The 12,177-nt window shown below is 33.6% G+C and overlaps 1 protein-coding gene across 2 annotated transcripts in view; it reads left to right on the top strand.

Moving 5' to 3' along the window:
* The window catches only part of TMTC3 (transmembrane O-mannosyltransferase targeting cadherins 3), a 28,360-nt gene extending 16,420 nt beyond the window's left edge, over positions 1–11,940 (top strand). For both annotated transcript variants that reach the window (XM_058022801.1, XM_058022802.1), the window contains 8 exons: positions 726–978; positions 3,686–3,834; positions 5,669–5,789; positions 6,402–6,513; positions 7,203–7,306; positions 8,403–8,572; positions 9,346–9,572; positions 11,064–11,940. In XM_058022801.1, the coding sequence (XP_057878784.1) occupies positions 726–978; positions 3,686–3,834; positions 5,669–5,789; positions 6,402–6,513; positions 7,203–7,306; positions 8,403–8,572; positions 9,346–9,572; positions 11,064–11,875 (1,948 nt within the window). In that variant the 3' untranslated portion in view covers positions 11,876–11,940. The remainder of the gene's footprint in view (positions 1–725; positions 979–3,685; positions 3,835–5,668; positions 5,790–6,401; positions 6,514–7,202; positions 7,307–8,402; positions 8,573–9,345; positions 9,573–11,063) is intronic.
* The last annotated feature ends 237 nt before the right edge of the window (positions 11,941–12,177 follow it).

The raw sequence follows: 12,177 nt of genomic DNA, 5'->3' as shown, positions 1-12,177 counted from the left end.
ACCCGTTTCAATATTAGTATTCAGTGTCTGTACAATATTGCATTTTTTGTGAAGTTGCTAAATTATATATTTCAGCAACTGTTGAATAAAATGTTCAAAATACTGAGCTATCTTGGCAGGCAGCCATTTAAAAAAGTTTATAGTTGATCGTTTGTCTTAATAATTCAGAAATTAAATGTCTTATTGCTTAAATATTTTATTGTCTCTTTATTTGAATCTTATCTGAATTCTCCAAACCTCTTAAATTTTTCCTCTACTACATACAGAATATATTTTACATTTTATGTACTATGCAGAAACCATTGTTGTCTTCAGATAGACTGCTTGAAGATGTATATGAATGATGTTAGAACTGAAAGACTAATTTATCTTGAGCTTGAGCAATGTAGAAACACAAGAATCTAGAACTGTCCCTGGAAAATTCAGACGAACTATTAAAAACATGAACAAGGACCACTGAACTCAACTTGAGATGTAAATCATTCTGTTTCTTCAAACTTATGTTGATTATATCCCAAAACAGTTTCATAAACATGGAGGAGGTCTGTCCCTCTCTTCAGTGAATCACTGTGCATGGTTTCACACCTGACAAATGCAGGAAGAGTAGGATATTTTATGTCTGTATTTAGTAGTTCTAGCTATGACTCTTAAAGTTTGCAACAAAGTGAATCAACATCATATCTTTCTTCATTAAAAGCTCCCTTTTCTCCTTTCTTTTGCTTTAGGTTTGATAACCCAGCTGCTGTTAGTCCATCCCCAGCAAGACAGCTGACTTTCAACTACCTCCTCCCTGTAAATGCTTGGCTTCTTCTCAATCCCTCAGAATTATGCTGCGACTGGACAATGGGAACTATTCCTCTTGTGGAGTCTTTGTTAGATGTTAGAAATATCGCCACCCTTACCTTCTTTTGCTTTCTGGGATCTTTGATGGTCTTCAGTCTCCGATACCCTGGAGATTCCTCCAAGACAGTATTGATGGTATGAATGATGCCCTGGTTTTGTCCTTTTGTTAAGAGCAAGTGGCTCAGGTTGTATGGTCAGATGTGTAATCTGCTGTGAGCCAGAGATACTATGTGTATCCAGCCTTTTAGGCTAGAATGAACGCATAAGAGGAGAATTGTCTGGTGACAAAACTGCTAAATTGCAATTAAGTATGTGTAAACTGTATTGCAGCCTTCCTCAGATATTCAGAGCTCAACTGGCACATGGTGGCTTTCAATAGAATTTAAATTTTTCAAGGACCAGAATGCATTTTCATCCTGCAAGCTGTCTACTTTGTTTAAATGTCAGTAGTCATGATGTGTATTTAGCAAAAGATTTGATTTTCTTTCTCATAGGTGTAAAAGAAAGGACATATTTTTGCATTTAGGAATAAGTTTCCACTTTTTTTATTGTTATTTTGTTTTTCTTCTTAAGTTGTTTTCATATTATGAAAAACTAATTTTGTCAAGCTGTAAAATCAGTTCCTGTATCTGTTCAGTATTATATATGATCTTGAAACTGAGATGGATTAATAGAAAAGAATATTTTGGAAGAAATGGGAAGGATCAAAGGAGCTGGTATTTTTGAAAAAAAAAAATCATCAATTATTGATTCCATTGCAAATTTTTGCAAGGTGAATGATAACCTGATACCATACTTTATCAGTTCAGCGATGAAGTTATGCGTACAAAAAACTGCATGCATTTATCTTAGTCTGCTTCAGAAATAATGCATTTTTTAGTATGTTAATCAGCAAACAGAAGTTTCAGATGGGTGGTAATATTTATGCATAACCTAAGATTTAAGTAGTTCTTTGCTAAGCAGCTGACAAATTTTGATGCACTTCTAAAAGACCTAGCATTATAGTTCTGACTCATATGTTTTCTTCTTGTCTTGTCACTGGAGCAAGGCAATATATTTCCCTAGAAGACCAGTGAAAATGATATCTAGTATTGCTGATGAAATTTCTTGTCTTGAATTTGGAAACTGTGTATGAAGAGAAGAAATTATTTATATAGTAGATGTGCAAGGTGACATGCTTGGAAAAGAAGTGCCCAGCACTTCATGTATGCAGAGTAGTTGCATTTTCCTCCTTATATAAGCTGAGGCATAAGTATTTCTCCACTGCACTGTTAGCACAAAAACTGTGTGTTGGGTGTGGTTCACTTTTTTTATAGGACAGCTCCTGAATATTAAGGCTGTTTATTTCCCTGTATTTCTGTTTATTCCCTACCTGGTGAAGTTCACAAGAGGAAAGGGTTAATGGGTTTTTTAGCATACGTTGGTGTAAGTCAGGTTTTGTTTGAGGGTGGTATTTTTATATGTGTTTTTATTTCAAGTGGGTTTTGTAGGAAGGATTTTCTGGGGTCATTCACTCTGGCATGCGCACCTTAATGTCACCTGACACAGTATAGTCCTGGTTTAATGCCAGTTGTTTTCCTTTAATCTATACCTATGCTGTGTATATAACTTTCAATATTATGCTTATTTTCTTCAGCATTGAAGTGCCTGGGAGCAGATTTCATAGGAAATGGGAATGCAGTATTTAATATAAAATATTAATTGTTATGTGCTACAAAATGAAGCTATATGATAGGGCAAAGCCATTGATATCCCCCAAGTAATCAGTGTATTCTGTATGTTGCAAGGCTCTGTTGTGGTTTTGTTTTCATGGAGCTTAATGAAATGCTGTGGATCAGCAGCTGGGCTGTGTTAATGATCCATGTGCACATTCTTGAAATATCCTTGAAATACGACACAAAATCTTACTTATCAATCAGTGTTACATTTTTATATATGTAATCCTGGGTTGATTTTCAAACTGGATTATTTAACTGTTTTAGCGTGGAAGAGGCAGTTAATGTCATGCTTAACTCTAACAGCCAGTTGTACTGAAAGTTTCTAGAAAATTCCTCTTTCTTCAAAGAAAACAATCCATTTCTGTAGATTTGTTTTTATGGGGGTTTTTTTGTAACTTGAAGGCCAGATATTTTGAAATAATTATTCATGTCTTTTCTGGAACCAGAGTTTGGAAATCTGCTACTTAACAGTCATTCAGGACTTAAAGCAACTGGTCATGTCCACTTTCTTTGCAACAGATGGATTTCTTTGTCTCTTAATAAACACAATTTTTGATAAGAAGTGAGTCCCCAACCTAAGAACTACAATTGTGCAGTTCTTAAGTTCATCATAATTTCAGATATTTTGGGGTACTCTTAGCACTTTGTCCAAAAACTGCTGTTTATTCAGTGACTGACTCTGATTTTGTTATTCACATTTCTTATAGAAATGCACAACAGACTCTATTGTACTGTAAAAATTGCTGCTTTATGCATCAAATAAGCTGATACAAATTTTTAATTATCAGATAATGTTCAAGGTTTTACACTGTCTTGTTTCTGTATCTGGAACTCTTACTGAAATTGTTTTGAATTTAATTAATGTGTTTATTTGTCCTCTTTTTGTAGTATAGTAAAGCAAATATACTTCCAAGCCCTTAAGTAAGGAATAGAATAAATTGCAGGTTACTACTTGCTATATTCAATGTGAAACAGATCTGAATATTAAAAAAAGAAAAGACCGAATATCTACTATTTATGTCTGGTTTTATAGGAATATTTTTGTAATTTTTAACTTGTTTCTTGGGTACAGCTTGTCACTGCCAATATCTTGATTACTAATGTTGTTTGCATTTCCTTTCTAGGCTCTCTGCTTAATAGTGCTACCATTCATTCCTGCGTCAAACCTGTTTTTTCCTGTTGGATTTGTAGTTGCAGAGCGAGTGTTATATGTTCCTAGCATGGGATTCTGCATTTTAGTAGCACATGGATGGAAGAAATTGTCAAATAAAAGGTAAATAAATTCATACTGATAAAAGCTCTAATGGGAAAGCTTGCATAGCCATAAATATGGTTATCCTCTATGAAAATAATTGATGAGTGTAAATCAAAACTGGTTTAACTTTATTCAGAGTTGATTACTGACTGAAGTTTATACAGTGCATGTGAGTCAGCCAGTTAAAGGTGCTGAAAATTTAATCAGTAAAAAATTAAATTCTCAGAAATGCCATGCTAGGAATGGATATCAGCCATTCAGTATTTTTTAAACAAAACAATTCTTTGGTTAACAATTTCTCCTTAAAAATTGTGCTTTAAAAGCATGTTTTGTACACACTTTTGTGTTTTCTGATATCTTTTGCATTGGCTTGGACATACCTCCCACTGATGCTTTACCCTTAGCCCAGTGGTGTCCTAATGCCAGTTCAGACAAATGGAAAGGCAGAAATTTGCAGTCTGTGTTGTCTGCTATTGTTAGAGATGAGGCCTTGCAGGAAAATTTACACTAACTGGTGCTGCTGAAGCTGACAGCACTGGATAATGAGAAATTAGTGATATATTGTGGGAGTGTGGATTTCTCACAAATCCCACTACAAGGCAGTAAAAATAGAAGTGATGTGAAAGAAAGAAAGGAACCAGGAGAGGACGGCTGGGGAGAAAAATTAGGCATCTAGTGTCATTTACTACAAAAATATTGGAAATCAGTTCTCTGAAATGAGAAAGAAAAGGTTCCTTGCTTTAGAAATATGTGGAAAGAGGAATTCTTATAAGGCTGATGGGTTTACAGATTACTGTATATGAGAATTCTTATTGATCACTTTGGCAGTATTTTAGAATTACTCTTAATTTTACAGTTTCCCTTTTTTAGTATTTTTAAAACCAAACATGGTAGACAAAACATTTTGTTTTTCTTAGAAGTGGATGGGGAAAAAACCTTGCAGTTTTTAGGAAACTCTTGTGAAATAGGTAGCAGAGTGAACAACTGTTCTGGAAGTCAAATGTGAGAAATAGTGGTTAAGGGTGAACACCTGTATGTCCACTCAAGAATGAGATTTTTTTAAAAACAAATAGTATTCATAATTGTGGGAATGCTATTGAATGTTTGGCATCTTTTTTATAATTAAATTAGAATCCAGAAACCAAATGATCAGCATGTTAATGTGTATGTTTTAGATCTGTCATGTTTAAACTCCAGAAAAATAAACTGCACAAAATGAAGGTTATTCCTGACAAGCTTGTCACAGAGAGTGACCTTTGCCCCAGTTTGCAGCTTTATAAATAAAATTGCTAGAAAAACACTAAAACGTTCTCCTACTTAGATATTCCAGTAGGATTATATTTGCTTATGGAAGATTGGGTAGTCTCCACAGACCTCTCCATTAAGGTGTGTTCTGCAGTGTGGGAAAGATTTGCAATGTGTGCAGTAAAGAATATGTGTGGAATTGTCTGATGTGAAACAAAAGTATGAGAGGATTTTTTAGTTGCTTTTTTCATTTTTTAACATTTTGTTAAAAATAGTGTTTTGGAGAACCTCACTTTTTGGCATCATATGTATTGTCCTAAATTACAGATAAGTTTTAAGAGAAGTAAAATTTCTGTGAACATTCTATAAAAATTCTATTGCGTTGTGTGAATTGGACTTGTTCTTAATTAAGGGACTTGCATGAGCATAACAACAAAAGAAGGTAAACAAAATTAATTTTAGATTGAACATATTTCCTTTCAAACTGGAGTGTGCTAATCACAAATGTGGTCCTTTGTTTGCCTTTTACCATATGATATACTTATTCTAATAAAAATTAGAATTGCTGATGTGCTTACAACAAGTCTTTGTTTGTTTTATTTAATAGTGTACTAAGAAAAATTTCTTGGGTTTGTTTGGCTGCGGTGCTGTTCACTCATGCCTTAAAAACACTGCACAGAAACTGGGATTGGGAGTCGGAGTACACTTTGTTTATGTCTGCTTTAAAGGTACTGTATTCTGTTTGGAAAGGATAATGGGAAGTTCTTGTTGCTGTTCTTAAGAAACTGCAGTGGAACATGATAAAAATTGACAAAAATTATGCCTGTTTCAGCACACTAATTTCTGTATTGAGAGTATTGACATCTAATTAGTTGCTTTTGGGAATGCTTTAAAGGAAGTGTGATGCACATATAGAAATTCATATGCAGAAAATAGATGATAATTTTTCTTGTGTCAAAGCAGTTGAATTCATTCTCTTGTCTGGATGAAAGCCGGATATGTTTCAGTACAAAAATCTACAAAAAGTTTGAGGCATAGAATTATTTCTTCTAAGTTCATATGGCATGATGAGGCAATTGGTAATATATCCCATAACAGTTAAAATGAATTTTAAGATGATTGGTATTTCTAAGCAAATAACTAAAACAAATTGATGTTACACAACAAGAACAATGTAATCATTCTGTATGTAGTGTTCTGTTATTCTTTGTATATAGAAGCTTGATGAAATCTGTCATTTGCAATACATTTTTATGTCTTAAGATATTGTTAAGAGAAACTCAATTGTTAAGTAATTTCAACTTAATACCTTATGCTTTGGTATCTTTTTCTGGGTTTAGGTGAATAAGAACAATGCAAAACTATGGAACAATGTGGGGCATGCATTAGAAAACGAAAAAAATTTTGAAAGAGCTCTGCAGTTTTTCATACAGGCCACACAAGTGCAACCAGGTAAAGCTTTAACTAATTGCCATCTCTTCACTCCTGGTATTTCAGTATACTTTAGCTTACACTAACAGCTTCTCAATGCTCTGTCATGCTTCAACTGAACATCAAACAAAGTCGTATAATAAGTTAATTGATCCAGGGTTTTTGAAAATAAACTAAAAAGGTCCTCCAGAAGAGATTTGTCTATAAAAAGCTGCAAAGACTTTAAAAACTATTTCTTGCATCACATTCTTTATGAATTAACTTCAACTGTGATATCTAATGGAGTATAAATATGACTTTTTTTTAATTCAAAACTAAGGAAGTGTGTAAGAAAATTAAAAAATCTTAGATAATATTAAAATGCACATTTAATCCATTTTATATATTGTTGCAAAAGAAGTTCTAGGTATTACTGGACAATCTTTCCTTTTAGAAGATTAATAAATAACCTTCAATTTATATGCCTCTATTATAGCAAGAAATTAGATACAGAGAAGTATGATAGGACCTTAAACTTCTTACAGTTTTAATTTTACAATTCTTCATTAACCAGTTCCTGGTTAAATTAGTAGCTTCACAATTAAGATGAAAACTGATAGAATTGCTTTCTTCTTTTAGTGATGGAGATGTTTCATCAGAAACATCTGTGTTTAATTTCATTATACTAAGTGCATGGAAATATTTTAAATTTCATTCTTTTCTTTATTAAGATGATATTGGTGCCCACATGAATGTAGGAAGAACTTACAAGAACCTAAACAAAACAAAAGAAGCTGAAGAATCATATATGATTGCTAAATCATTGATGCCACAGGTAATTAGGAACTTCATCTACCACTGCAGCACAAAACCTCTATTTCTGATACAGTTTTTAGGGTTTTTTCTGTTGCTTTGTGTGGCTGTCTACTTTAAAGTTTATCAGTGTTCTTTCAAAAGCTATCTATTAAAAAATAGGCTGTATACTTTTTTTCTGAAATTGTGGTTGTAAAAGAAAGCAGCAGCCAAAACCTGCAGTTTCTAGTAACAATTGGTTTATTTTCACTCACAGCTAATGCATTGATGATGAGTGAGTTTTTGAGCCCTTCAGAGAAGGCTTAAGTACAGCATTGAAGGTTGGAGAAGGTAGCCACAGCAGCAACAAAAAAATTTGGCCTGAATATGCTTTCATAAACATGCGTTTTGTTACCTTTTCTATTTGTTAAATTATATTTATACCTAGGAAATTTTACTTGTTCAAGATCTTTAGAGTAAAAGATAATAGTATTTTGAAGAATGTGTGAAGATAATAAAAGCTGTGGTGAAAATGAAACTGGCAGCAAAAATGAGCAGCCTGTTGAGTAGAAGCATGGCACTTAGAAGTTTGTGAAACACTGTTTCTGTGAAACAGTGGAAAGATTCTAAATGGATAAAGTATAAACAGTACAGCAGTTGCAATGTCATAGCATTTTCATCTCTCCTCACTACTTTTCATTTTCTCTATCAGTTGGCAAATCATTGGCTGTAAAATCTTACTTACACTTTTCTTAGGCTGAAGGGTCATAAAAAGGAATTAAAATGTCTGACAGAATGTCAGTTTATGCTTTAGGAAATATTTTCATCTGACTGGAGAAAATTTTCCAATGTCTGTTTGGTTTCAAATGGCTATCTACATGAACCAAATTAAGTAGCAGCAGAGCTTAAATGTTGTACAAGTTGTTTTTTCTTTATTTCTATGAAAACATAAATAATATTGTTTATTTTTGATATGATTTTTCTGGGAAAGAATTACTGTTCTTTGTCATTATCAAAAGCCTACACAGTACTGTCCAGTAGTACCCTAAAATAAATGTAGCAGAGTGAAAAGGAGTTCTATACTGATCATCTTTCATATTTCTCCTCATCTGTGTTTGGTAATATATTGTCTTTGACAGATTATTCCAGGGAAAAAGTATGCAGCAAGAGTTGCTCCTAACCATTTAAATGTTTATATCAATCTTGCAAACTTAATTCGTGCAAACGAATCTCGCCTCGAAGAAGCGGATCAGTTGTATCGACAAGCAATTAGTATGAGGCCGGATTTCAAACAGGCTTACATCAGCAGGTATATTTTCTAATTTTAGAGATACATATTCTTGAGTAAACTTGTTTGTATTTGTAGTACTATGAACACTATTTACTTTGTACAGTTCAATTATCTTCTGAAATTGTTTCATTTCCAAGTGAGAAGATGAAGATTTGGGACAATAATCAATTATTCATTACAAGCCTGTTCTTTTAAATTCCTCCTTCAAATGGCATATTTCCATGTAGATTCTGTATTCAAACATTGTATAGGAAGACACTTCCATTACATTTCTTTATGAATCTCTAACTCTAATTTCTAACCTCATAGTTTAGTTTGAACTAAAAAGCTTTTGGTTAGTGTGAATCGTGGAGCTTTCTTTATACTTTCTTGTTAAAGATGGTCCAGAAGACACAAGTTGTAACTATTTAGTTGACATTATTTCATTTTAGTTAAGAGTAATGTGGATGTGGGTATTGAGGCTTCTGTCCACTGTTTTGTTTGTTGTGATTCCCACTGGGATGTTTAAGGATGCCTGAACTATAGTTTTGCAGTGTAATTACAGAGCCAAATCAGGCACCCTTGATCAGTTCCTTTTTTGTTCTTGTCCTGCTTATACTATTGTTGTATACAGGTTTTTGAGATCTGAAAGCTTTATGAATAGAATGCAAAATAGGGTCTTGTATTGTTTTGTGCTTAAAACTAAATAAAAAACCACTGTTATCTGACACCTGCTGTCTGTAGGAAGACAAACTTTAAAAAAAACTGTCAGTTCTTATATGGGTAACAAGAAAAGTATGGTTCTTCAACAGGGGAGAATTACTTTTAAAAATGAACAAACCTCTGAAAGCCAAGGAAGCTTACCTTAGAGCTCTAGAACTAGACAGAACCAATGCAGACCTGTGGTACAACTTGGCAATTGTTTACATTGAACTGAAAGATCCAACAGAAGCCCTGAAGAATTTCAACCGAGCTCTAGAACTCAACCCAACGCATAAACTGGCGTTATTCAACTCAGCACTGCTAATGCAGGAATCTGGTATGTTAATCGTCCTCTCTGTGCCTATTGCATGTTTGCATTTATAGCATCCACACTGTTTAACTTTTTATTTACTCTTTTGTTTTTGGAAAGGGGAAGTACATAGCATCCTTAAAAAAGAAGCTTTGTTATTTTTTAGTGTATGGAATTTGTCCTAAGTGTGCATACACCTTAGCTGATCAGCATCTTTAATACAAGCACTATTTTACAATATATCTTACACATATAAAGAATAGTGTTACTCAAACATCTTCAAAATAATACCTGTATAAACTTTAAAGATAGTAGTTAGTAAAATACATTTAATACCTGGTTTGCATTTATAGTGATTAATTATTGACTAAAAAAATCTAGCTTACGTCTCTGGGCTTAAATCCTGCTCTACAAATAGAAATGTTTTCATAGGTTTTTCTGTAATACTGCTAATTGGGATGAATTCAGTTAGATTTTCATGAGTTTGTTTTTTTATATGTATAGCTCTGTGGATAAGGGTGAGTCCTTAGTGAATTAAAGCTGTTGCAGTGAGTATTTGGCAGGTGAGCTGCTAAGATTTGTTTCCCTTTGGTTAAGATGGTAAACTGCCCCTAAGAAAGATAAAACAGAGTTGATTGAAACTGAAGACATTTAATAATTTTCCATCCCTTATCACATTGTAAATTAGGTAGTTCAAGACATGCCTTGTTCCTTTTCTGTAGAAGTACAAGCAGCTTCAAACAAGCAGAAGTATTAACTATTTAGCATTCACTTTTTCATACAAGAAGGTGCAATATTGTTTCAGGAGGTGAAAGAGGGCAGATTAAAGCAGCTCCCCTGTCCTTCAGTAAGTCTGTGTCTGGAATTTGTTGCTAAAATACATTCACTGTACTATTCAGTAAAATAGCACAGACCACAAGCATGTCTAGCTTGACAATCCTGGTACTGTCAGATAAAATTGTTTTACTAAATCCTTTTTAAACTTTGATGCAAATTAAAATATAGGGGTTACAGATTTTATTGTTTTGGTGTTAGAAGATATCTTAGCCTGGCTACATTAGAAGTCACTCTATGTGCTCTCTGTCTAAACTCTTTCAATCTATCTTTAATAAAATGAGATCTTCCACTCAAAGTTTGCCTCTATAAGAGCTGGTTTGTCAGAACTGATGTCTGTTCTGCATTCCATTTGCTCAACTGTGCATGAAAATAATTTCTCTTAAGCTTGTAGAGAAGCCTTTTTTATCTGCTATACTAAACCTAAATATCATTCAACAGCTAATAGAGTAATGATGCTGACTTTGGCTAGAAGTCAACTGTATATAGTTTCATGCCATAACAAAAGTAGATAACATTTGTTTTTGCTGTTACATAGCTACAATGAAAAATAGCATTTAAACCCTTTCACTTTTACAGTTGCATTTTAATTTGTATAAAGACTGCATTTTACAGTCTAAAAATCCTTCAGAATAAATGTTTCAGGAAATATCTTGAGAATTAAATGCATTTTCTGTCACTTAGGTGATGCTCGACTTAGACCTGAAGCTAAGCAAAGACTGCTACATTATGTGAAAGAAGAACCACAGGATTCAAATGGATACTTCAATTTGGGTATGCTGGCAATGGATGACAAAAAGGACATGGAAGCAGAGGCGTGGATGAAGAAAGCTATAAGGTTACAACCCAACTTCCGAAGTGCTTTGTTCAATTTGGCCCTGCTTTATTCTCAGACAGGAAAAGAATTGATGGCTTTGCCTGTCTTGGAAGACCTACTGAGATACTACCCTGATCATACCAAAGGTCTGATTTTGAAAGGTGATATCCTTATGAACCAAAAGAAGGATATTGTTGGAGCAAAAAAGTGTTTTGAAAAAATTTTGGAACTGGATCCCAAAAATGTACAAGGAAAACATAATCTTTGTGTGGTTTATTTTGAGGAAAAGGATTTAATAAAGGCAGAAAAATGTCTGGTTGAAACACTAGCACTGGCACCTCATGAAGAGTATATTCAGCGTCATCTAAACATAGTTAGAAGTAAAATTGCATCACTTGGTGCTATGGAACAGTCATCACTTCCATCAGATGGGACTGCAGCTACAGAAGCAAAAAAAAACTCACTTCAGAATTTGAAAGAAGCAAAAAGTGAGAAGACAACCACCCAATCAACAGTTGATAATAAAGAGCACTCAAAAAACAAGAAACCAACAGAGAAAAGCAGTGTGGACAAAGAGACTCCCAAAAAATCTACAAAAGAAATCAAAGACATTGAGAAAAAGAGAGTTGCTGCATTGAAAAGACTAGAAGAAATTGAGCGTATATTAAATGGTGAATAGTCTTTACCATGTCACAAAAGAATAAGGGGAGCTATTTTTAATTATTGTTTAATTTGTGAGCCAACTGGAAATGTTGGCTCACAAATTAAGTGCTTTGAAAATAGAAATAATGTTGACTGCATATCACTTATCAAGCAGCAAAAGGCATTACAATGCTCTATGTGAGAAAACCACAACTTTTGAATATGATGGAGGGATGGGTGGGTATTAAAGGATAAAGGGTTGAGAAAAATCTTAATGCAGAATCCTTAATAATGAGAAAATAGCACTCATAAAAGTTATTGGTAGTCAGGGATATTAAG

The sequence above is a fragment of the Melospiza georgiana genome, chromosome 4 (assembly GCF_028018845.1).
Source record: "Melospiza georgiana isolate bMelGeo1 chromosome 4, bMelGeo1.pri, whole genome shotgun sequence".
Lineage (NCBI taxonomy): Eukaryota > Metazoa > Chordata > Aves > Passeriformes > Passerellidae > Melospiza > Melospiza georgiana.
Note: the sequence above shows the minus strand (reverse complement) of the source record. Positions and strands in the feature narration are given on the sequence as shown.